This window comes from Hemicordylus capensis, chromosome 1, assembly GCF_027244095.1.
Source record: "Hemicordylus capensis ecotype Gifberg chromosome 1, rHemCap1.1.pri, whole genome shotgun sequence".
Lineage (NCBI taxonomy): Eukaryota > Metazoa > Chordata > Lepidosauria > Squamata > Cordylidae > Hemicordylus > Hemicordylus capensis.
The window spans coordinates 51,110,247-51,135,167 of NC_069657.1; the positions used below are offsets into that span (position 1 = coordinate 51,110,247).

At 41.9% G+C, this 24,921-nt stretch overlaps 1 protein-coding gene across 1 annotated transcript; it reads left to right on the top strand.

Annotated features, from left to right (window-relative positions):
* The first annotated feature begins 54 nt into the window (after positions 1 to 54).
* FBXO33 (F-box protein 33) lies at positions 55 to 22,968 on the top strand. The gene is given in 5 exon segments (XM_053286555.1): positions 55 to 102; positions 104 to 684; positions 16,671 to 16,781; positions 19,332 to 20,017; positions 20,600 to 22,968. Coding segments are annotated over 5 exon segments (1,698 nt in total). The 3' UTR covers positions 20,872 to 22,968.
* The last annotated feature ends 1,953 nt before the right edge of the window (positions 22,969 to 24,921 follow it).

A 24,921-nucleotide genomic window follows, 5' to 3' on the forward strand; every position in this document is an offset into this window, starting at 1 on the left:
TCCTCAGCCCGTTGGTGTGCTCCATCCCATCCCGCCTCCCACCCCCGGAGCCCAATGGTACGTCCCGCGCTCCCCCTGCGGCCGCGAGCGGTGGTTGGCTCCGACAGTAGCAGAGTCCCCGTCCGGTCGCGCCCCACCTCCCTCCGCCTTGTCATTGATGTTGTTGTTTTTGTCGCAGGAGCCGGAGAGGAGGCCGGGGCCGGGCTCGGGGCTGCGGCCGCCGGCGGCTGCTGGGCCGGCGATGTCGTCGGTGTGCGGGGGGTCGGTGGGTGCCGGCTCCCTGCCCAGCGAGCTGGTGGTCCACATCTTCTCGTTCCTGGCGGCCCCGGACCGGCTTCGGGCCTCGGCCGCCTGCTCGCACTGGCGCGAGTGCCTCTTCTACCCGGCCCTCTGGCCCCGGCTGCGCCTCAGCCTGCGCGTCTGCCCGGCCGAGCGCCCGCGCCTCGACTTCCTCATGCGCAAGTGCGGCTGGTTCGTGCGCGAGCTCCGCGTCCAGTTCGCCGCCGACAACTACCCCAGCGGCGGAGCCGGCGGCGGCGGAGGAGGCGCCAGCGGGGTCTGCGACGACGCGGCGGTGGCGGCAGCGGCGGAGGGGGAAGCCCCGCTGTGCCCTCGCTGGCTGGAACTGCTGAGGACCTACCTGGAGCTCGTGCTCTGTGTGTTGAGCAGCGTCCGCAACAACAGGTAGGAGGAAGAGACGACGGGGCTGCACGGAGCGGGGCGGGGGGGACGTGTAGGGTTGCTAAGCCTTCCCTGCGAGATTTCTCTGCTGATTCCCGGCTGCAGGAGTGGGAGAAGTTCCACCGGCAGAGTGCGGTCTTAGTGGGGAAGCTCCACCTGTTGAATTTCTGCTTGCTCATGCAGCATTTAAAGGCGCAGGAACCCTGCCGGTGCGGGAGGGGGGAGTCGAGGGAAATCTTATGAAACCGTGAGACTAAAGAGAACACACGTACACACGTACTCGGTTAACAAGCGCTGCAGTGGGAAAGATCCCTGTTGAAAAGCGATGCTTGCTACACAGGCAGCCTGAGCTTCCCAGGGCACTGCAAGTATTGTAGCAAAACCTTCTCTGTCCCCTGGGGCATCTTCTAGGAGTGACAGACTCTTGGACACAGTACTGAGTTATAGTTGCTAGGTGCTCCTGTTTTGATTCATTCATGATACCCTTGTCAGATGTTAGAACAAAAGCCTACCAATTGCTTTTTTACTTCTAGTCTGACAATTAGTGAATGTTTAGTGTTTAAAATGTGCACTACAAAGTGCCTATAGCAACCTTTTAGTAGGGAAAGGAACTAGTAGAATAAAGTCTTCCAAAATGGGAGGTACTCCAGTTTTGGTATCTTTTCCAAGACACCATGTTCTGAAAACAGGGATTTGGGAAATCCAGTAAATGTTCTATTATGACCTGTTACAACTGAGGGTAACTTAGCTTAAATAACATATCTTTTAAAGAAAGAGCTGTCAGCCTATCCAAATGGCAAGATCTTTTTCTTCCCACTGAATCTAGCACAAGCTTTCATATGGCAAAGAGTTTATAACTTCAGGTAGCCATGTATGTTGCACTTCTAAGCCTTTAACGCTACAGTCCCCCTCAGGATTCCAAAGAGGTACATTCCTACTCTTTCAAGGTCATGTAATAAAGAAACCTTGAGCAGTTAATGCTCAAGGGCTGTTTACATATATTTTTGTTTACTCCTGTGCTGTTACTCTTGTTTCTCTCCGCTTCACTGCAGAATGAAATGTCCACTTCAATAAGAGATTGTACACTCTTCCTCCTCTCCATTCTTTCCTCCAGCCAGTTCTACACAATAGAGTTTTTTGGAATTTGTATGTCTTAAGTAATTTCCCTGCTTGGAGAGTAAAAAATGTCTGCTGTTATGCTCTATTAGAAGGCAAACTTCAGAGTATGAAACTGCCACAGCTGGAAATATATACCAGTGTACAGGAGATGTATTTTGCAGCACCCAGCTGAGTTCTTATAACTCTGTTGAGTTCTTATAACTTCTAGCAAGTTATAGTGCACAACCAAATCTGTATGTTGCCTTGCCATTGTGTGTTTTTAGTCCCCTCACTGAAAATATCCTTGTAGTCCCCTCACTGAAAAGATCCAAATATTCACTCTGTGTTCTTACATGTTCAGAATGTCAAAAGTCAATATTTTAAACACCAGGTTGGCTGGTGATCTGCACAGATGATGAGACAGCTCCAAGACTAGAATGCCAGTGAATGTCTAATACAATATGACAGAAAACAAATAATCTTATGGTGAGCGGGAAGGTCATACAATTACTAAGCATTTTGTATAGTGCATTCCAAGTGTTTCAAAGCACTTTATGTGCATTAGCACAATAGCATTTTTCCTATAGTGCTCTCTCTCTTAGTCACTACAGTACACCAGTTAGTGTATCTCTCTCTTAGTACACTACAGTACACCATATGAGGTCATGTGGATAGACAGCCACTAGAAGTGTGTGAGTTGTGATTCAAAAATGTTCACATCTCACCACAGCACTGAACTCAGTAGGTGACTTGCTGTTAGGATCTTTTTGTCCCTACCTATTTTTTGTGTATCTTAACACTTCTGGAAAAGGCAGGTGCTTTCTGCAAGCAGTTTTTCCAATATGTAGTGAGCCCATGAAAGAAATATGTCAAGAACCAGAGAGAGAGAGAGAGAGAGAAGAATGGCAGGATACAAGTAATGGTATAGGTTGAGGAAGAAGCTCCAACAAGAGTGTGGTGGGCTAGCTAATGGGCTGCCCAAACCCCTGGGGAAGGTGGACTTTAGCAGTGTTTTCTGGCCAATCTCCTCAGATTAGGAGCCTGAATCGGTGCTCAGAGATAGCTTAATGTCCCCAGCTCTTTGCTGACCATTCACATCACTGCCTACATGTTTGAGGAAAATAGAAGAATTTGTGGAGTTAGACTTTTCCCTTTTCTGCAGGATCTGGGGAGTGTAAGTACTGCCTCCTTTTAAGGACTAGTTGGGGTTCCTACAGTCTTGTTGTGGACTGGTTCAGTGTGTGTTGTCTGTGCTTGACCCATCCCTGTGTTTGACCACTTAGGGCCGTGTTCATGAGGATTGCTGGTCTTGTGGTAGCAAGCATGACTTGTCCCCTTAGCTAAGCAGGCTAAGCTAAGTATATGAATGGAAAACTTGATCTCTGTAAGATATTCCCCTTAGGGGATGGCGCCGCTCTGGGAAGAGCAGAAGCTTCCATGTTCCCTCTCTGGCTTCTCCAAGATAGGGCTGAGAGAGATTCCTGCCTGTGACCTTAGAGAAGCTGCTGCCAGTCTGTGAAGACAATACTGAGCTAGATTGACCAATGGTCTGACTCAGTATATGGCAGCTTCCTATGTTCCATGTAAAATACATATTCATTGTTAAATTACATAACCTCATTTTTATCATAGTCAAAGTACTCTTTAAGATTCATACCAATAATTTTGTTGCAACTGACTGAGATTGCAGGGGCAATCCTTTTTCTTCTTCAGAATGTTTATGTAAACAATAACATTGAACCTTAATCCTTAAGAGGGTAACTCACTCTTTAACTAGAGGGACAAACTGTGTATGTTACTTGCAAATGCCTGCAACTAAACCACAAGGTTAGAGGGCAGTTTTGAGTTAGAGAATATTTAACTCTTTCCTGGTTGGCCATTTTTCTTCCCTAGACCCCTTCAAAACAGCTTTCCCCTTGTTTGGTTCCAGACTCATGTTGACTCACTTTTGTAATCTCCTGAGGTTACAGTACGGAATGGAGAAAGTGGATAGAGAGAAATTCTTCTCCTTCTCACATAACACTAGAACCAGGGGAAATTTAGGACCAGCAAACAGAATTATTTTTTCATATAACACGTAATCAACTTGTGGAATTCTCTGCCACAAGATGTGGTGACAGCCAACAACCTGGATGGTTTTAGGAGGGGTTTGGATAACTTCATGGAGGAGAGTTCTATCAATGGCTACTAGTCGGAGGACTATAGGCCACCTCCAGCCTCAAAGGCAGGATGCGTCTGAGTACCAGTTGCAGGGGAGTAACAGCAGTAGAGAGGGCATGGCCTCAACTCCTGCTGTGGGCTTCCAGTGGCATCTGGTGGGCCACTGTGTGAAACAGGAGGCTGGACTAGATGGGCCTGATCCAGCAGGGCTGTTCTTATGTTCTTGTGTTCTTAAAGGTGTTGCATCCAAGAAGTTACATTGATTTATTTAGCACAGCCCCCTTGGAGAGATCTATGGAGAAAGTCGAGGGGAGGGCTACACTTCCTGGCATTCTGTGAGTGCCTTCCGAGATGGCACTGGGGCTTGACAGGGCTCTGTCAGTTTTTCTCTTAAATGCGCTCCCCACCACTGAATAGAAGTGAATGCAGTGGTAACATTAGTCTTCATCCTGTGCCAGGGAAGTTGGTGAAGTATTTAGCTTTGGCGGACGCTTTGCACAGGCCTAGCTCTCACATTGAAGTTTTTTTGTGGGGCAGCGGGGGGAGGGCTCCTTGGAAAGTTAGTGAAGATCACTGAGGCAGGGATTCTTAATTTTCAACTCTTTGGTAAATTCTCACCCAGCAGGAAAGACTGTACAGGAAAGCCTGTTTCCATGTGTGAACCTCCATGCTGGATTGGGATAACAATGCAATTCTAAGTACTGTTACTCAAAAGTAAATCTTGCTCAAACAATGAGTTAGCCCACATGTAATGCCAAACCATGAATTGGCATTAGATGTCCAAGCACATGCACTCCACTTAATCAGTACTTCCAGATTTGGGACATATCTTAATTTGCTGTAGCATCCAAACCAGCAAACTATGGCTTCTGCTAAAGCCATCCAGGTTGTTGGCTGTCACCACATCTTGTGTCAGAGAATTCCACAAGTTGATTATGCGTTGTGTGAAAAAATACTTCCGTTTGCTGGTCCTAAACTTCCCGGCAATCGATTTCATGGGATGACCCCTAGTTCTAGTGTTATGGGAGAGGGAGAAGAATTTCTCTCTATCCACTTTCTCCACTCCTTACATGATTTTATAGACCTCTATCATGTCTCCCCGCAGTCGCCTTTTTTTCTAAACGAAAAAGCCCCAGGTGTTGTAGCCTTGCCTCATAAGAAAGCTGCTCTAGGCCCCTGATCATCTTGGTTCTTCTGCACCTTTCCAGTTCTACAATGACCTTGTTTAGATGTGGTGACCAGAATTGTACACAGTACTCCAGGTGTGGCCGCACCATAGTTTTTCAGTCCCCTTCCTAATGATCCCTAGCATGAAATTGGCCTTTTTCACAGCTGCTGCACATTGAGTCAACACTTTCAACGAGCTGTCCACCACGACCCCAAGATCCCTCTCCTGGACAGTCACCAACAGCTCAGATCCCATCAATGTATAGTTGTTTTCTTTTCACCATACTCCTCATTTTGGAGAAGTTTCCTCATCTGAAATTCAAAGTGTCTGTGTTAGACTTCTTTGGTGATTCTCTCCCCACATGTATGCTGAATTTGATCTCACTAAGGTCACTGTTCCCTAAAGGGTCGATGACGCTGTCATCACGCACCAGGTCCTTGGTGCCACTCAAGATTACGTCCAAGGTCGCCTTCTCTCTGGTTGGTTCCAAGACCAACTCTTGTAGGGCACAGTCATTCAGCGTATCTGGAAATTTGAACTCTTTTTCATTACCTGACTGTGAATTTACCCAGTCTTTGTGTGAAGTCACCCATTATTACTGCCCTGCCTCTCCTTGAAGCCTCCCTAATTTCTTCCTGAAACTCCCAGTCACTGTCAGCGTATTGATCCGGAGGGCGATAGCACGTCCCCAGTAGCACATTCCCTTTCAGGCCTTGTATTGTCACCCACAGGGTTTCTGTGAGGGCAGGAACGTGTGTGCTGGCACAGAATTTATTGCTGTAGTGGCAAACCATGATTTGCTGCTATTTATGAACTGACACAGAGTCTGTCTTTCATGTCAATATGTTTAAGATTTGGTGCTAGAAAACAAAACTTTGAAAAAGCTTTTCTATTTTATTTTTTTCATATTTGTAGGTGAGAAGATACTGGATAGAACCTCTTTGGTTCTGCATGATTGTATTCTTCACAGCTGAAAAACTATTCTAATTTGTTGTGTATGTGTGACTGAGAAATAGTGAATGATAACTTTGGGCCATTTTACTGATATTCTGAATTTCAACTGCATAAGCTCTGAAATATGGATGCTAACGTAGATCTTCCTTTTGCTTCACTTTCTTTTTCTCCATTGGCAACTGCCTGCTGATTATCTGCATGTCATGAGTGATTTCTAGAGAAATATGCCTGGTCTTGACTTATACAAGAGGAATTACGTAGTGATGTTACCTTTGAGTGCCTGCCTATCTAACAAAACTGAGTACACTAGGAAAGATGGTTGAACAGGCATTAACATGTTCAGCACTGTGCAGTCAGTCAGTAGACCTCTGAAGTGAAGATAAGACATTTATTTCTATCATGGAACTCTGAGAACAAAAAGGGCACACTGGAAGCACATTGACTGTTAAGCCTAATAACAATTGCTTATTGTAGAGGGATTTCTTTAAAAATGTTTCAGCAGTGTGGAAAATTTCCATATCACCAGATGTATTGGATCAGAATGTTGGCTCTATTCCCTATGCCCCCACTCCCGACTGATTTCAAATAAAATTACATTTTTATTGCACTGATTAATTCTTTAAAATAGTTTGCAAGCTAAACATTCTTCAGCAAGCATGGAGTGGAGAGAGAAAAATAGAGATTGTATTTTCCGGCTGATGGTAACCTGGCTGAATCTGCTGCTAGAACACTGAATTTAGAACACTGAAAAACTAATTACTATTTCTGGTGTCAGTTTTTCTTTCTTCCCAGCTATGTTACAAACTGTGATAAAAATTCTAAAATTATCACAATTATTTATATACTGCTTTTCAGTGTAAAAACCAAATAAACCTCAAAGCAGTTTCCATAGAAAAAGAAATAAAATGGTTTCCTGTCTCATAATCTAAAAAGAAACACAAAGTATACATCAGCAACAGTCACTGGAGGGATGCTGTGCTGGATTAGATAGGGACAGTTGTGCTCCCCTTGCTTAAATATAGGTGAGTCATAACTTCAAAGATGCCTCTTTGCTCAGTTAGCAGGGTTAAAGTTATCTCTTGAAAACTTGTAAATCAGAGTAGACTCTCGAGATTTGACTTCTGAACCCTCGATGTTTTACCAGTTGGGATGCCTTTGTTCAATTGAAGCTGCCTTTAATGGGAGTGCAAGGCCTGAAAGATCAACTGAAGTAGCCAGTTGTAAATGAGATTATAGTGAAAATAGGTTCCTGTGTTGGCAATCAGTATCCAAATTGTTCATATTCTTAATAGAAACCTGGATTGAGATTGGGGGTAACTTCCTTCGGTGGTAGAATTGAATTTGAGAGAATGCAGTCGTGCTGAGGCTTGGAAAGAGAAGCACTTGATTTGTGTTCCCTATTGCTTCTGGCTGATGATTCTGTTTTATAATAATCTTGTTTAACAGCCCTTGAGAAAACCTCCCCTGCTCAGTTAGCACAATGGTAGCCTTGGCTGTAGCCCTACCCACATAACACAGTGACATCATGACACAGTGTGAATGAACTAGGCTTGCTGCTAAAAGCAGACAGAGCTACATCAAAGACATTCCATGATCCATGTTTGTCTGGGACTTCACATTGCACAATGCAATTACACCATGGTAACAACATGCGACGCTAATATCCTAAAACGTCATTGTGCTTCCGCCTTGTGTTTTGTTTTTGTCTTTAATAGCAGGAGTTGCGGGGAGGTGATCCAGATCAGGACATCTGTGTGGAGGTAGCAGGTTAACCCTTTCCCCTCATGTTGCAGTTGCAACTAAAACCCTTACCCAAAGTTGTTGCTTGTCCTGGTGGGAAGCACCATTTTGATCAGGGCTGCACAACTTTGGCCGTCCTGTAGATGTTGGTCCACAGCTCCATTCATCTCTGACCATTGGCCAGTGGTTTGGGATTATGGAAGTTGTAATCCAAAAAGGGCTGAAGGGCTGCAGTTGTGCAGCCCTGATTTAGGTAGATACCACTTGAATGTTTATTTATAAAGCTGAAGTCTTGCCAAAATAATTAAATATTGTTGGAAGAAGGATGTTACTTTCTTATTTTTACTATATTCCCAGGAAAAGCTTGGTTAAAAACCAGTTACTGCGCTCTCATTGAAATGTTTTCCTCCCCAAGGAAATTGTGAAAAACTAATTTCACTGTTGATGTCAGTTAAACTTGGCAGATTGCCATTTGAGAATATAAGAGAGCTGTTATATTTATGTCATTACTAATATATACATATCCCTCAAATTGGTAGATATTTTCGGTGGTTCAGAAAAATGTGGGCTTCAAGCTGCACACCAATAAGGGCTTTTTAACATCTTTCCATCCTGCTTGTATGAATTTCTGCACAATTGGTATTTATTGTTGTCCTACCTATATTTCTAGGATGACTTAATTTGTATATTCTCCTGTGTGTACTTGCTTCCCAATGACTAGAGTTGATTAGTTTTTCTCTCTGATGTATGGCTTTGAATGTGATTCAGAAATTGTGCTTTGTGGTTTCTATGCAACACATCCATGTACAGTTTGGGTGTTGATTAGCTTCAGACTTGTGTGCTCTGCGATAACACTGCACTGACAAAATTGCTATCTAGATTCTTGTCATTGTTGCATCTTGTTCTTCCAGTCAGTAGAAAAAGTAAATTAGATCAGAGGGCAAAATACTTCAGCTTGAACATTATTTATTTATTTTACATATTTTTATACCGCCCAAAACTTACATCTCTGTATCTCTTTACGAGATAAAAACAACATTAAAACATTAGTTAAAAACAAAAACAAGAAATTTAAAACACAACAATTTAAAATTTTTAAAACAATATTCTAAAACAACATTAAAACAATCAAAACAACTTAAGAATACTTACTTTGGCAATGTATATGAATTAGATGGTGGTTCTAGCAAAATCTATTTTGTCTTGAATAGGAAACATAGCACATTGTGGGTTTAAAAAAAAAGTTAATGTAAAGATAGGCAGTTGGAGATCAAGGTGCTTATTCCGGCCTCCAAAGTCGGAGGATGAGGAGTCCGGCCTCTCCATAGCCCCTCTTAGCCGGACCTCCCACACAACATTTAAGATGGCATGTTCAGCCACTTTCCCTCAAGCTGAGATATAAGCAGAAGGCTCTGCAGTGCCATCCCCAAGGACAAGAGAGCTTTGGTAAAGCACATCACCCCACCATGTTACTCATTTTGCTACGCCTGTGTACAAACCAAAGCAAGGAAATAGTGAGATGGCTAGAACATCATCTGCTGTTGACACGGGAGGAGAGGGAGCTGATGAGCCCTTTGCCTTTGTTTCAGTACACATGGGGCAGTGACAAAGCCAATGTTGTAAGCTCTTCAGTCTGTGATCAGCTGAAAATATGACCCTTGTTAAAAATTAGTTGCTGACCAGGGATTTAATGGCTCCATTTGAGCTCTGCACATAAAAAAGACTGGGCAGAAGTAATTGTTCTTGAAAGATCTAGGACGTAATGTGGAACACAAAGTTCTTTAAGCAGTTTCATAAATTGCTCTAAAGTGCAAAATACAAGCCTAATGCAGATTGGAAACTTCGTCATACACTCTAGAGCAAACATCCTACAATAGAACATTGATGCCTTTGACTCACATTGGCTTAATGGATGCTACCTAATTGCTGTGTCTTGAATTTTGGGGACTTTAGTATTTATGGTATCATAAGGCTGAGAAAGACTGAAGTTCATTAGCTCTGTCTCCTGCATAGAGCTGCCACCGCCACCTTGAGAACTCCTGGTTTCTAGTTATTAATAGATTTTATTTTTTTTTGGTTTTTTGCATGAACTGAATGGAAATTTATCTAGTTTATGGCTTAGATACCACTGTGCCATAACATCTAATCTACCTACTCTCCACCCCCCAGCAATTCAGATTCTGAATTGGTGAAAGCAAAGAATAGTTGTGGACACTAGGCACTGTGCCAAAGGTGTGTGCCGAGCAAATAGTTTCAAGTGAGTGAGTTGAGTCGGAGGAGAAGGCTCCTAAGCTCCAGGCTCACTATACTGTTTGATCTGCTGACCCTAAATATGTGTGTCGGATCCTTAGTCATTTGCTGACTGTGAAATCTCATGTGGCAGAGGTTCATGTATTTCATCTCTTATAATGGAAGCTGTAGATGCTTCAAGAGCACATCTTTCCTTTATATAGCTCACATATCTTGCTGCTTCACAGTGAGAAGTGAGTAATGCATGTATTCCTGGGGCATAATTTTATTTATTTATTCATTCATTCATTCATTCAATTTCCGTACCACCCATCCAAAAATGGCTCCAGGTGGTTTACATAGAGAAATAATAAATAAATAAGATAAGATGGATCCCTGTCCCCAAAGGGCTCACAATCTAAAAAGAAACATAAGATAGACACCAGCAACAGTCACTGGAGGTACTGAGCTGGGAGTGGATAGGGCCAGTTACTCTCCCCCTGCTAAATAAAGAGAATCACCGCGTTAAAAGGTGCCTCTTTGCCAAGTTAACAATCCAAAGGCAGAACAAAATGCTGGGATTGAATAAATGTTTGGTTGCTTGTTTTTGATGATAACAAGTATTTATATACCACTTTTCAACAAGTTTCCAAAGCAGTTTACATAGAGATATAATAAATAAATAAGATCAGATTGTTTAATTAACCATTGCTATTTTCTTATATTCTACATAAACATCCATAAAGCTTTCATGGTTCTAGAAGACATTTTGCATTTTGGAAGGATGTTCTTTCTCTCTGAAATAATAGTCCGTTTTATTCTCCCCCCCCCCATTGTCTTGTATCTGATACATATTCCCAGTAATATTAACATCCTTCTGCATTATTGCTATTTTTTGTTGGTGAAACTGCTTGGTTGATATCTTCTTTTTCTTTGGAAAGACATGTAAAGCTAATTAATAAAAATTAAATTACAAAGAAAGAAAATGTGGATAGATGCAAAGGTGTAGGCAGCAGTGGTCTCTCTCCAAATCATTTACATAGCTGAGGCAGGTGCCCTTTGAAATGTTCCCTTTGAAATAGGCCTACAGGCCTATTTAGCTCTATACTTGGGCAGACCCTCAGGGTTGTATGTTTCGGATTCTTTGCATACTAGTAAGTTGAAAGAAAATTGTGGGGATGTACTTTCTCCTTACTCTTCCCTCATCCAAACTGATTGCACCAGAGTTCACTTGCTCTTTAATTCTGGAATGTATAGAGCTCTAGTGGAAGTTTGTGTGATGGGGAAGGGACAACAAATTCTAACTCCACAATCACTGTAGTACAGAGATTTGTGGAAAGCCCCTTTCCTTGTTTGTCAGGCTAAAACTAGGAAAGGTAGGGAACCCTTTATAGCTGTTACAAGTAATAAGTACTTGAGTGTACCTGAGGTATAGCTTCAATACCTACTGTTTGATCATAGTTAATACTATCAAGGATAATAAGAGAATATTACATGATTAGATAGCACCAATAATATTCAGTTAAACCAATTAAATTTGTCCCCAAGCCTTTAGATATTATCTGTACATAATCTGCAGCTCTCCATTTTTTTCAAGATCTTGAAAGAAATTAGTGAAATGAAACTTTAAAAATTTTGATCATATTTTCTGCTAACATCTAAATCAGAATTATTTTTAAAATGCAAATAATTATGTATACCATAATTAGGCTCCTTAAGGGCCAAACTAGACATTTATAAGACACTCTGAGTTGCCACTTCTCCATGTCTTTCTCTCCCCATCATATTGTATATTGCAAATGACATGCGATGTTGCATCATTGCTCTGTCAGTGCATCTTTCTACCACTTGTCATAGTCTTACAAGGTAGGGGGAGCATAGCTCTATGGGTTCATGTTGAAGACTGTTCGTTGCATATTACAAGGAAGAGACAGCAAGCAGGACTCTTACAACGTCTAGTTTGACCCTAAAATATGTGACATGGATAGATTACGCAACAGCAAATAAACTTTGAGATGACCGTGCTGTTCTTTTAGCATCTACAGTACCTGAGGCAAGAAATGTCAGGCTGCAAAGCTAAAAATAGTGATGCTGCTTGATGTTCTTGGGTGCTAGCTGCTGCTTCTAATTAATATGTTCACATTATTTGTGGCCTGATTTCTGTGAGCAGAGCATGTAGATAAACTGTAAAATGCTGACTCCTTAGAAAATCTTTGAAATGCAACCTGTGTATGTTGTAGATTGGCAGTAAAGGGGTACACACTGAAAAATGACATAATATTGATACATTTGGAACATGAAAATAGCTGTGTATATGGCCTTTGAATCTATGTACGTCAGGTATGTCCACATAAATAAGGTGTGTATATGTATAAAATACATCTATGAATTATTATACATTTGCAGTAATACATGTACATGGCATTTGGATCTATGTATGTCAAGTACATACAAGTAAATACATAATAAATATGACCGTTCCTGAGTAGATACTAGTTAAATGAATGTCATCTGCTGAATTAAAGTTCATGCTTAACTACAACATAGTTTCCTTGCTGTCAAGTGTGCTTACATTTTAGGTCATACTTAATGACCAGGAGTCATTATTTAAATTCATGTCTGTCATTAGCCACTTGCCTAGTTACTTAGGGAGAGTAAGAATTACCTTCAAGCAATCAGGCAGGAAACCTTTTGTAAGTGGGAAGAATCCCTCCTCCCTCCCCCCCCCCAGCCACCAGTATGCCAGAAAAGATTAACATAGGCATGTGCAATAATTAATATATTGATATGTGTTAAAATTAATCTTCTAGTCAGATTAATCTTCTGTGAACTGGTTTGCAAAACAGCTTTCTTTTTATTAAATATATAGTAGATGTGAAGTTACAACTAGAAGGTGATTTCAAATGAGAAAATAAATTACTGGAGGAGAGCTAGGTAGGGGAGATTGAGATCCTGCAATGACATAGGAAGCAAAAGTCTGCATATTTAATATGCTTTTCCAATGAACATTAGTGTAGTTTTTATGTGAAATACTGCCTTGAGCTAGAAATTCCTCCTCCCCGAAAATGCCCTTCTTCCATTGAGCTTCATGGCCTTCCAGCAGTTGTTATCAGTTGGTTTCATTGAAAATGATCAAGGGAAGAGCTGCTATCTTTGGTCTCTTACTTTATCCTCTGTAAAGATCTGGCAAGTTGTCTTCAGTTTATCTAATATGTGTTAGAGAGAATCTTATTCAAAAGCTAAGATTAGCCAGAGCATTGTGTTTATGCCTGCATGCAACATGGAGATTACCAAGAATGTCCCAGCTTTGGTGAAAACAGCATCATAACAACCAGAGCCTTCAGAATAGGACAGCAGTTAGGCTTGTCTAGTCACAGTCAGACGGTTGTGCCCTGTCATGGAGTAGATGGGAGTATCAAGGTTGGTCAACATCCTGAATAACTTCAGGGGCTTACAAGCTAAAGAAGAATTCTTGCAGAGGCTGCGGTCCTGCTTCAGAAGCACATATGATCACATGTGAGGGGAGGCTATTTTCATTGATCTCCCCTTTTCCCAGAAGCACTTTGCTGAAGCATCAGGAACATAATATGGGGCGGCACTCTTCCCTCAAAAGAGTGCTTCTGAGGGAAGAGATCAGCAAAAAAGCACCTCCCATGCACACACCTGCCTACATTGCTGAAGTGGGACCACAGCTGCTCCATAAGAACACAAGAAAAGCCCTGCTGGATTAGGCCCAAGCCCTTTCTAGTCCAGCATCCTGTTTCACACAGTGGCCCACCAGATGCCTCTGGGAAGCCTACAGATGAGGTGAGGGCATGCTCTCTCTCCTACTCTTATTACCCTGCAACTGGTATTTAAAGGCATCTTGCCTGGGGCTAGAGGTGGCTTATAGCCCTCAGACTAGTAGCCATGATAGACCTCTCCTCCATGAATTTAACTAAACCCCTCTTAAAGCCATCCAGGCTGTTGGCTGTCACCACATCTTGTGGCAGAGGATTCCATAAGTTGATCATAAATTGTGTGAAAAAGTACTTCTTTTTGTGGGTGCTTGATTTCCTGGCAATCAATTTCATGGGATGACCCCTGGTTCTAGTGTTTTTCTCTGTCCACTTTCTCCACACCATGCATGATTTTATAGACCTCTGTCATTTTTCCCCGCAGTCATCTTTTTTCTAAACTAAATAGCCCCAGGTGTTGTAGCTTTGCCCCATAAGAAAGGTGCTCTAGGCCCCTGATCATCTTGGTTGCCCTCTTCTGCACCTTTTCCGGTTCGACAATATCCTTCTTAATATATGGTGACCAGAACTGTATGGAGTACTCCAAGTGTGGCCGCACCATAGGTTTGTATAAGGGCATTATAATATTAGCAGTTTTATTTTCAAACCCCTTCCTAGTGCTTTCAAGTATGGAATTGGCATGTGTGTTCCTTATCCTTCTGCGCAAGCAGTATTACTCAGAATGTCAGCCTCTGGCCCCAGTTGGGGCAGAGTTTTTAACATCAATCCCCAAAGTGAACTAGAGCAGTGGTGGGCAGGCTTAAGGCTTTTGGGAGCTCTGTTTTGTTTTTACCAGAACCTTTGGAGTTACCAGCACAAAATAGTGGCTTGAGGAGGCAGAACTGTTGCAAAATGGCAGCTTGTACTGTATAAAAATTTACATGGACAGACTGAGGGATGTAAACATCAAAACCAATGAATTCCAAGATAATTTTGCTGCAGGATGGAAGGGGAGCAGGAGAGGCTGCTTGCTTTGTGGTGGAAGAAACTGTAGATAAATTAATGGGAGAGAAAGTAAAAGCAACCTTGAGCACCTGAAGAGAGAGGTTAAACATGGCAGAACCATGCTCCCACTCAGTCAGCCAATCAGATTTGCAGTATTGGGAAGGGAGGGAGAAGCAAACCCAAAGGCCTGGATAGCTACTTTGAGCAGCCCAGGAACTACCTAATGCGCACCTGAACTAGAGGAAAGTCTGATTAGACAGCCTTTGCAATTTTTAATATAGATTCAAGCGTTTTGTCCAGTGTAAGAGGGAGAAGGAAATGGAACAGACTCATAGGAAGGAAACTCCTTGCCACTTGTGGAAGAATAGATGGAACTAGCTTAACGTGCACAGAGGATCTGCACACTAGTACTTGATTGCTCCCCTCACCTCAGAGATCTCTCCACCCTCACCTGATCCGCACTGCTCCTCCTCCTCCTCCATCCCATTGCTTCCATCCTCCTCACCCCTCTTGTTCGTGGCTGCAACGTTGCTGGCGCCTCTTGGCCAAGCTGCAGCCCCCTATCCCCAGTGATCTCCTCACCCGAGCCCCGCTTCTACTCCTTCCCACAGAAGCAGCAGCAATTGACTGGGCCCTTCCTTGTTGCCGCCAGCGCCATGGCCGCTCGTTCCCCTCAGGCCACTGACAGGCCCGGGCCCATACCTTGCCTTCCTGCCTTCACCAATGGCCTTGGTAGCCCCAAACAGCAGCAATGGTTGACTGGACCCTTCCGTTGCTGCCGCCGCCATGGCCACTCATTCCCCTCAGGCCACTGAAAGACTCGGGCCCATCCCTTGCCCTTCCTTCTTTCTCTTTTCCCTCCTTTCTTTTTCTCTTTCTCTCTCCTCCACTCACTCTTTCCTCCCTCACGATCCCTCTCTTCGCAGACCCCTGCCCACTATCCTATCCATCTGTCTGTCTGTTTCTTCAGACCAGTAACAGTTGCATTCAAACTGACCTTAACCATCAGTCTCCTCCCCCATATCTGCATATGGAATCTCCACTGCCCAATCACCATGGTGCTTCTGCTCTCATAGGTTCCTCCTTCCTATCTGCATATGGAATACCCACTGCCCAATTGCCACGGTGCTTCTGCATGTGAACTCTTGCGAGAGCTGCCACACACTGGATTAGCCACGGGTACACCTTAGAGAATTATATATATACTAGCTGGGCCGTGCGCAGAGCATCTGTGCCTCTAGTTGCCCCGCCACCGTTTCCCCCCGTCTGCTGCTGCCGCTGTTGCCATTTTCTACCCCCACCATCATCATCGCCGTTTTCTCCCCCGCCATCTTGCCCCTCGCCATTGTCTTGTTTCTTGCCTCTGGGGGTACCGTTTTCCTCTTCCTCTGCCAGCAGCTTGCTCGTGAACTCTTGCGAGAGCTGCCACACATGGGATTAGCGACGGGTGCACCTGAGAGAGAGATGGTCCTAGATGGTAGAGAGTCGGATTTTTCTAGCATCTTCAGCAAATATATCAGTTTGATAATGTTAATAGTCTGGCATATCTTTCTCTATGTTCCATAATTACATATATTCACAAGGAATACTTGTGATCGATGATTGAGAGAGACATTCACTACATTCCATCTGATTTTACATGTTGGGTTCTGTTCTTGCATTTGACAGATTGAAACATTTGTCCTGTGAAGTTTTAGCTTGGTCATTCAAATGCCTGGTTGGAATGCTCCGCCTCCTTCCTAGACAAATCTATCTCTTAAGTACTGGAGGTGGTGTTCCTTCATGTATTCGATAGGATTGTTTCTATGTTCAGAATAGAATTAATCAATTTCTAGATAGCTTTACTAAAAGAATATCAAAGCCTGAGATACTTCCTAATGTGCTCCCTTGCCTTAATCAAATATTTTTCTTCCAAACAGGAATCTTCAGAAGTTAAGTCTCTTTGGTGACATAAGCATTCTACAACAACATGGAAGTATAGCGAATACATACCTCAGCAAAGTGGATCCAGATGGCAAAAAGATTAAGCAGTAAGTTGTTCAATATATATAATCACATTACAGCATTGTAACTGAGAGAAATGGGATGTGTGTGTTATAATCCAGTTTGTGTTAAACAAATGTTTTGGCCAAGTGGAATTAGAATCCTTTGGATATCAGTCTGTGTTTGTCAGGCTATTGGGTATCCCATATTGAAACAGAGTTACTCATGTTTTTTTAAGTATCTGTCTTTCTCTTGTGTTTTTGATTGTCACTGTTTGCTTTGCAAAAAAGTAAAGACTTTTCCAGAAAGTAGTTAGTTTAAAAATGAGCCATTTGCAAGAGATAGGAAACAAATGCTTTTAGATTTCTCTAGAAGATGTTTTACCAGCATTCAAGCCCAGCCAATGAAAGAGGATGGGTAGGGTGAGTGGCCGAAGGAGATGGCTGGTGCTGGCAGCAGTGGGTCCCCCGGCCTGGGAGAGGAAGGGGGCTCCCGGGGGGAGTGAGTGGGGGGTGCGTGTACGCCTGATTGCATGTACTGGCACAGAGGATTTATTTATTTATTTTTACATTTTATATCCCGCTCTTCCTCCAAGCAGCCCAGAGCGGTGTACTACATACTTCAGTTTCTCTTTCACAACAACCCTGTGAAGTAGGTTAGGCTGAGAGAGAAGTGACTGGCCCAGAGTCACCCAGCTAGTGTCATGGCTGAATGGGGATTTGAACTCGGGTCTCCCTGGTCCTAGCCCAGCACTCTAACCACTACACAACACGGCCCACCACCACACTTCTGAACATGGCCCACTCTCCCCTTGCTATGCCCCTGATGATGATTTTTGCCGAGGCTAGATGCATCTTTTGATGTGAATAGGATGCATCTGAAGCTACCAGTTACTACACATGACTAGTTGGATCAGTTTACCAAAGAAATGTAAACCTGTTTGGTATGTGCCAGCTTGAATCTGTAATTGTTTCGGAGAATTGGCCAGTATTCTTGATGTTATTTGGCTATAGTTGAGTCTACTTAAATCACCAGTAATAAATTATCATAGACTGTAGCTTTTAAGATCTCACTGTTCCTGCTATAGATATTCAAAAAGTTGCAGCAAGCTGTTTGTTGCAAAATATCTGTTCTGCAGATACTGAGTAACTCCTTCATAACTTCAGACGCAATAGCTTGATCAGAGGGCTCAAAGAGTGCTCTTGGGTAGTTAGAAGTGTTTGTAATCCTTTTTCATTCAATGTGTTAAGGCAGTGATCTAAAGAGAAGTTTGAGCACAAGAGGACAGTTGGTTTTTGCCTTCTAATAAGAGCCCCTCATGCCACTCTAGAGGGCCCCCTAACCTTCAAGTGCAACTTTTGTGGAAGCACAAAGGATTGTGGGGAGGGATCTGAAAAACTACTGTGTGAATCCTGAACTCTAGCCCTCTGAATCATGGCCATAGTGTTTTGAAATGGAAGAATTTTGAGATACTATTTGTAATGACTGAATTTGCATTTATTACCTAGCTTGCTCTCTTCTGTGCCATTTTCATTCTTCATTAAGTTCTAAGTAATTCATGGGCTTGCATGCAACTTTTCCAACAGGATTTGTGTAGAGGACTTGGATGTTTCCCTCCTCTTCCACACTATGAATCCAAAGTGTGCATGCTAACTAAAATTCCAATGGGCAGCATCCAGACTAGCATTCTGTCAGTGTAACTCCTTTTGCTTGTGAAATAATCAGCTCCACTCATGCAAGGAATTATGCTCACAGATTGCTTAATATGGATGCTGCCCATTATCTGTACTACTTTTTGCATGGATTGAATATTGTCTGAGAGCACATGGTATAGCCTTGGATCTTGCTCAGGGCAGTGCCTGGATGGATGACTGCTTGAGAACTCCATGTACACCACGTTGAGTTGCATGATGGAAGAATAAATAAACCTTCCTTATCGGACAGTATGAACATGAGTTCACACATGTATGTTCATCACTTTGATTGGATTATTCAGTCATGACTTGCATCTGAGAAGTAGCTATCACAGAACAAAAACCACATCTAGCTTTTGTATCACTAAATATCATCTTGCTCATTTAGGTCCAAATTGAGTGGCAAGTCCAATGATGAAACCATGTGATACACACATGCATGTGTGAATCAACCTTAATTTTTTATTTTGGAGTAACACTGATCAATACACAAAATGGTGATACAGGGAATGGATGCAAACATTGTTGAGTCTCCTGTGGAGCTCTTCCTGGGATTTCTAACAGCAAAATAGTGACAATAAAATAAACTACAAGTTATCATACAGACAGAGCTCCAAAATGGATTTTCTGATATATTTGTTTAAAAACTAATAGGTAAGGAAGATAATATAACTTCCAAACCAAGAGCAACTCTTCTGCAAATGCTATGAATATATTCATACGAGTATATGTTCATCCCTTGCCCCCAACTAGTTTCACATAATTTGAGTTTCATAGGTGTGAAATTTGTGCTAAATTACAGTACAGTGCTTATAAACGGCTTACTTATCTACTGTTCTGGGCTCTGAACAATGTCTATTGCATTTGAAATTGTATTTGTGTTGCTTGTGTTTCTTCTTGCAGAATCCAGCAGCTGTTTGAAGAAATATTGGGTAACAGCCGGCAATTGAAATGGCTGTCATGTGGGTTTATGCTACAAATCGTAACTCCCACATCATTGTCATCTCTCTCAAATCCCATTGCCAACACCATGGAACACCTGAGTTTACTGGACATCCACATCCCTGGTAATACTACTCTTATCACTGCAGTTGAATTGGAGCGCTTTGTCAGTCTTCGCTCACTCGCCTTAGATTTCTGTGACTTTACAGCAGAAATGGCAAGAGTCTTGGCTGATAGTAACCATGTGCCTTTGCATCGACTGTCTCTTCTGGTCCACAATACATCTGTAATGCACAAGTCATTGGAAAACATGCCAGAAGATGAGGATTGGAAGGCACTGATGCGCAACAGCACTAATCTTCGGGTCTATGTAATGGCTTTTGATATCAAGAGTGATGACATGTTAAGGATTCTTAAACCCAGTATCCCACTGGAGAGGATTCACTTTGACAGCTACATCGCTTGTGTTTCAGGAGCGGTTGTTGATCTCATATCTAGGCAGTATGATAAGTTTCTCACTCACTTCATACTAATGAATGATGTGATAGATATGTCTGGCTTCCCAGATCTCAGCGACAACCGGACCGAAGACCCGTTGGTTTTGTTGGCCTGGAGGTGCACAAAGCTTTCTCTTCTAGCAGTCCATGGTAGGCAAAAATATTGGTAGTTAAGAAACCTGTATATTGATATGTATATGGATGCACAAGTAGATACAGATTTTATCTCTCGTCTATGGTGTTTTTCCATGTGGGAAAAGAATCCAAAATACATTATTACATTCTGCACCCCAGACTTTCACAGATGCATAAAGTAAGTGTAACTAGAAGAAAGGAATATCGCTTCCAGTACTGTTTGTTATTGTCATTACTTCAGTTATGCATTACTGATTTCTTCACAGATGTACCTCTCTGTATATGATTTATGATCCCTGGTTACTTTTATCTAAAGCTCTTATGCAAATATATCCTATGAGATAGTTCCTTCCTCAAATACCCAGCAATATAGAGGAAGGAAAAAGAAGCAACTCCACTGTTCATTTAGGACATTTGATAATTTTTGAGCCAAGGATGCAAACCAATCAGTTTTCAAGAAAACTGCTAGATGGAAAGTGGAGCTAAATAGGGAGGCATTACCTTTGCCGTGGTCAGATATTTCAGATATCTTTGGGGTGGAGAGGGACTGGGGGAAATGTCTGAAGTAAAATAATAATGGCTGGTTTTATGTTTCAGGTTATACAGTTTGGGCTCACAACCTGATTGCAATTGCTCGTCTTCGTGGCTCTGATTTGAAAGTACTTGAAGTCACAGAAGAAAGCATTGATTTTGACCAAGGTGAACTGGCTGATCAGGATGTGGATCCAGTACATAATCTCATTGAGCAGGTATCCCTTGGATTGGGTCGACCTTGGCATGCAGTCATGGACATAGAATTACTCAATGTCTTTACTGAACCAACTCGTCATTTTTACAGAGAAATGCAAAGCTTCAGTGAAGGCATTTAGCTCTCCTTATTTACAGTTCCTGTGGTTACATATGCAAGTAGGGTCCTATTATGTTTTTCAGTAGTGTGAATTAACCCCTCTTGTGCTGTGTTTAATCAGTATTAGCTATATAGAATTATATATGTATATTCTACTTCTTGATCAAAGAACGTAGTCGGGTATTGGTTTAGAAGCTGAAAGTGGCAACATTTAGGGCTTTCACGGTTAATGGACTTGTCTTTAAAAACAAAAAGCAAAACTCAGATGTGGCTGAAGGTTATCTGAGGTTGCCGGCTAACTTTCGTTTTGTACTGAGTAACTCTGCAACTTCACTGATTTTACTATTGTCGGAGTTCTTGTGCTCAGGAGCCAAAAATATTTTTACTATCCATAGCCCAGTGGATTTGAATGCAGTCATTGTCATGTAATCTGGTAGCATGCTACTTAGGCTTTTAAAAAGAAATCAGGACTATCCAATACCATTTACTGTAAACCTTTGCTTTCATTTCACGTACAATATCTGAAGCATGAAATATTGCCACTCTGCAATCTCCTCCTTAAATATGAAGCTGTAGTCTCTTGCACTGTGTAGCTTCTTCAGATGTTTACCAGACACTGAAAGCTATAAGTTGTAGTTTCATTGTAAATGAATTGTAGCTTCTTTCTCTCGTGGTCTGTCAGCTTCTCCGTACAAGTTAGCTTTGGGCCCAGATTTAAAAGGAAATGTTAAGTCTATACACTCCGATGGGGTAAAACCATAACAATTTAGATATAAATTTATAAGTCTACTTTGCTTGCAAACAAACATTAGTCGTGAAATCCCTAGCAACTAAGTCACTGGATTTTCTCTGTCAGCGCCTGTGTCAGCTGCCAAAGAATAGATTAAAACGAAGAAGTGCCCACATGCTGGCAGGGGCAGGCCAATTTCTGGCCAGCCAGATACTGCTAGATTGTAATATATAAGGTCGAATTTCGACCTGTGGTACACAGCTGTGCTGTGGCTCAGTCAGCAACCTCAGAACTCTTAAACATGCACCTGTTTCACTGTGAATAGTGAATGTAAAGGAAGGAAAGGAAAACCAACCTTGTTCTATCACAGGTATGAGCTGCTATGATGCATGAAGAACATTCCATGAAGTATGTTTTAAAATCTTGTTATATCTGAGAGGCTTTAAAAGCCGATTTAAACTGTTTCAGGGCAACCGCGGTACAGACGTGGTCTCTGTGAGACTTCCACCTGACCCAAGTTTTAAGTGGTACGAATGTTGTGCATTTAATGTTAAAGGACAGTCTGCAATAATAAAGTAAGTGGCCAACGTGGGTGCCCAGCAGTGCTGAGACCTGGCTGCCATATCGTAAGCTTTGGAAAACACAATTTATGCAACAGATGTCCAGATATGATTCTATTTATGGAAAAGTTTATATGTGTTTTACAAATGGTTTTACCATCTTATATTAAAATGACCTTTTGACAGGTGTGCGCTGTTTTGTCTCCAGTGAGCACATACCATGCGGATTTTATATGTACATCAGTAGAGTGAATCCACTGGCACAGTGTGTGTATATGCCAGATGTGGTGAGATTTTATCTTATAAATGTGATCAGACTAAAGTAAATCCTGACAGAAAATGTAAGGAAACCAGCTGAGTGTTTGACTTGATGACTGATGTTGTATGGTTTATGTTAAATGTATATTCTTTTAATCAACGAATAAAGCATTAAAATTGATCATTGTTTAAATATTTTATTATATCAGCATAATAGTTTTATCAGACAAAATCACACTTGTCATTGTAAACTAATTGCTTGTTCCTGTTATTTTTTTAAGTCCAGCAAGCCTTGGAGTCTGAAATAAGTCAGACAGGCTTTTTTTGGTTTGGTTTTGGTTTTTTTGGCTAATGCTTTGAGCATTTTAGGAAAATAATTTGAGCAAAAGACCACCAGACCAGCTAGCAGAACTTGATATTGCTTACTTAAATTGGCAGAATAAATCTTGAAATATAGACTACAGAAAACCAAATCCCTCCAACAGTAATTGCTTCTATCAAAATATGTGTTCTAGAAAACTGTGTAGTAATTATATCCATGTCCCACTATTAAATAGACTGTGAACACCTACTATGCTTTTGGCTTCACATTTTATCTATCCACTAATGTTATGTGTTTGCACATTTTGGATAACTCTCATCATAGACTGAAAATAGACAAATAGCAACTTGTTTTCTGTGTGAAAAATTTTGTTTCTTGTCCTTCACTTTATTGTAGCCAAACACAATACAGGGCACAGTACAGCCAAAATTAAGTGTTTGTACATACCATTAATGTTGGTAGGGGAGTTAAGCACTTACTTAACTGCCCCATGAAGAGCAAGGGGGTACCTGCACAGTGTGCATAATTGAGCCACCATTTTTGGAATCCTGCAGAAGTAAAAACCACCACTTGAGTGTTTTGGAGTGGAGGATTGGAAGGTAAGTTAAGTACTTCTTCCTGCTGCTTCTCCAGTTTGAATTGCACAACTTCAGTCTGCAGGTGTGAGATATTTTTATGCTCTTCTATATTAATACCATGCTAGTAGAAAACTAGCCTAATCCTTTGCCTAGTTTCCTGTTTGCAATGAATTCTTTACATGAAATATTAAAAAGCAGCAGTTTTCACCTGTAGTCCAAAGTGGTACAGTCTGCCCTAACTCACCATTCAGTGAATTCTTTCTGCTGCATATGTTAGACCCAGCCTGTCGGCCTCAGTTAATTCAAGCCTGGTCTACACATTAAGCGAGAATGAGATGATAGAACAAGCTCTGTTGCCTTGATCCAAGCAGCCGCCCATCCTTTTTCATTCAAAGGGTTGCAAAAAGAGGATCAAGCTATCTTCTAGACCAGCTCCTCACCAACTGTTTCTTCAAAATAACCTATATCCTAGCAGATGGAGTGTGGCAGCACCTGCATGTCTGAACCACTCTCTGTAGACAAGGAGCCATCAAGTATTTGCAAGGAATTTAACTTGGGGATAATTAAAAAATGGAATCCTCTACCTATAGCCTGTACCTCTGCAATTCTGTCCTACTCAGTTTATATCATGTAATAAAGCACTTTGCAAGCTTGCGTATGCAGTATTCAGTAAATCAGTATTCCTTTTTGCTTGAGTGGATAGGGAACTAAGGCCACACACACAGTCAATGGCAGAAGTTGGAACTGAAGGCAGATTTCCAGGATCCAAGCATTCTAGGTATGGGAAGTAGGTCAGACAGAGTGGTTGAAGGCCACATAGTAATCTTTAGAGCTGAGTGGAATTTGAAGTTAGTGTGCACTCTCAATTCAGCATTCAATAAGTGGTGGAGCAGATAACCCACCCTTCTCCTTCCATTTTTCTTCTGTTTCAGCTTCTGCAATAACAATGCAATTGGGAAATACACATGTACTTACTGCATTTTTCTTTTACAACTATTGTAACACTTTTGGAGACTGCATTGCATCTGCCATATTTGGGCTGGCATATAATAGTATCTTTGTAATGCTAAAGTTATAGTAAAATAGAACAGGCTCAACATTGTTTGGATATCTGGATTTGTTTGCAATTATCTATGTAAACAAAGCCAGATAAATATAAATATCCAAATAATTTGTTGCAATTAACTAACAAATCATCAGGGCCAGATGGCATCCATCCAAGATTCCTCAAAGAACTCAAATGTGAAATTGTTGACCACCTTGCTAAAATATATAACTTATCCCTGAAATCAGGTTCTGTACCAGAGGACTGGAGAGTAGCAAATGTAACACCAATTTTCAAAAAGGGATCCAGGGGTGATCCAGGAAATTACAGGCCGGTTAGCTTAACGTCCGTTCCAGGCAAATTGATGGAAAGCATCCTCAAGGATAAAATTGTAAAGCACATAGAAGAACAGGCCCTGCTGGGAGTGAACCAGCATGGGTTCCGCAAAGGTAAATCTTGCCTGACCAACCTTTTGGAGTTCTTTGAGAGTGTCAACAAATGTGTGGATCAAGGTGATCCAGTTGCTATTGTATACCTGGACTTCCAAAAAGCTTTTGACAAAGTTCCTCATCAACAACT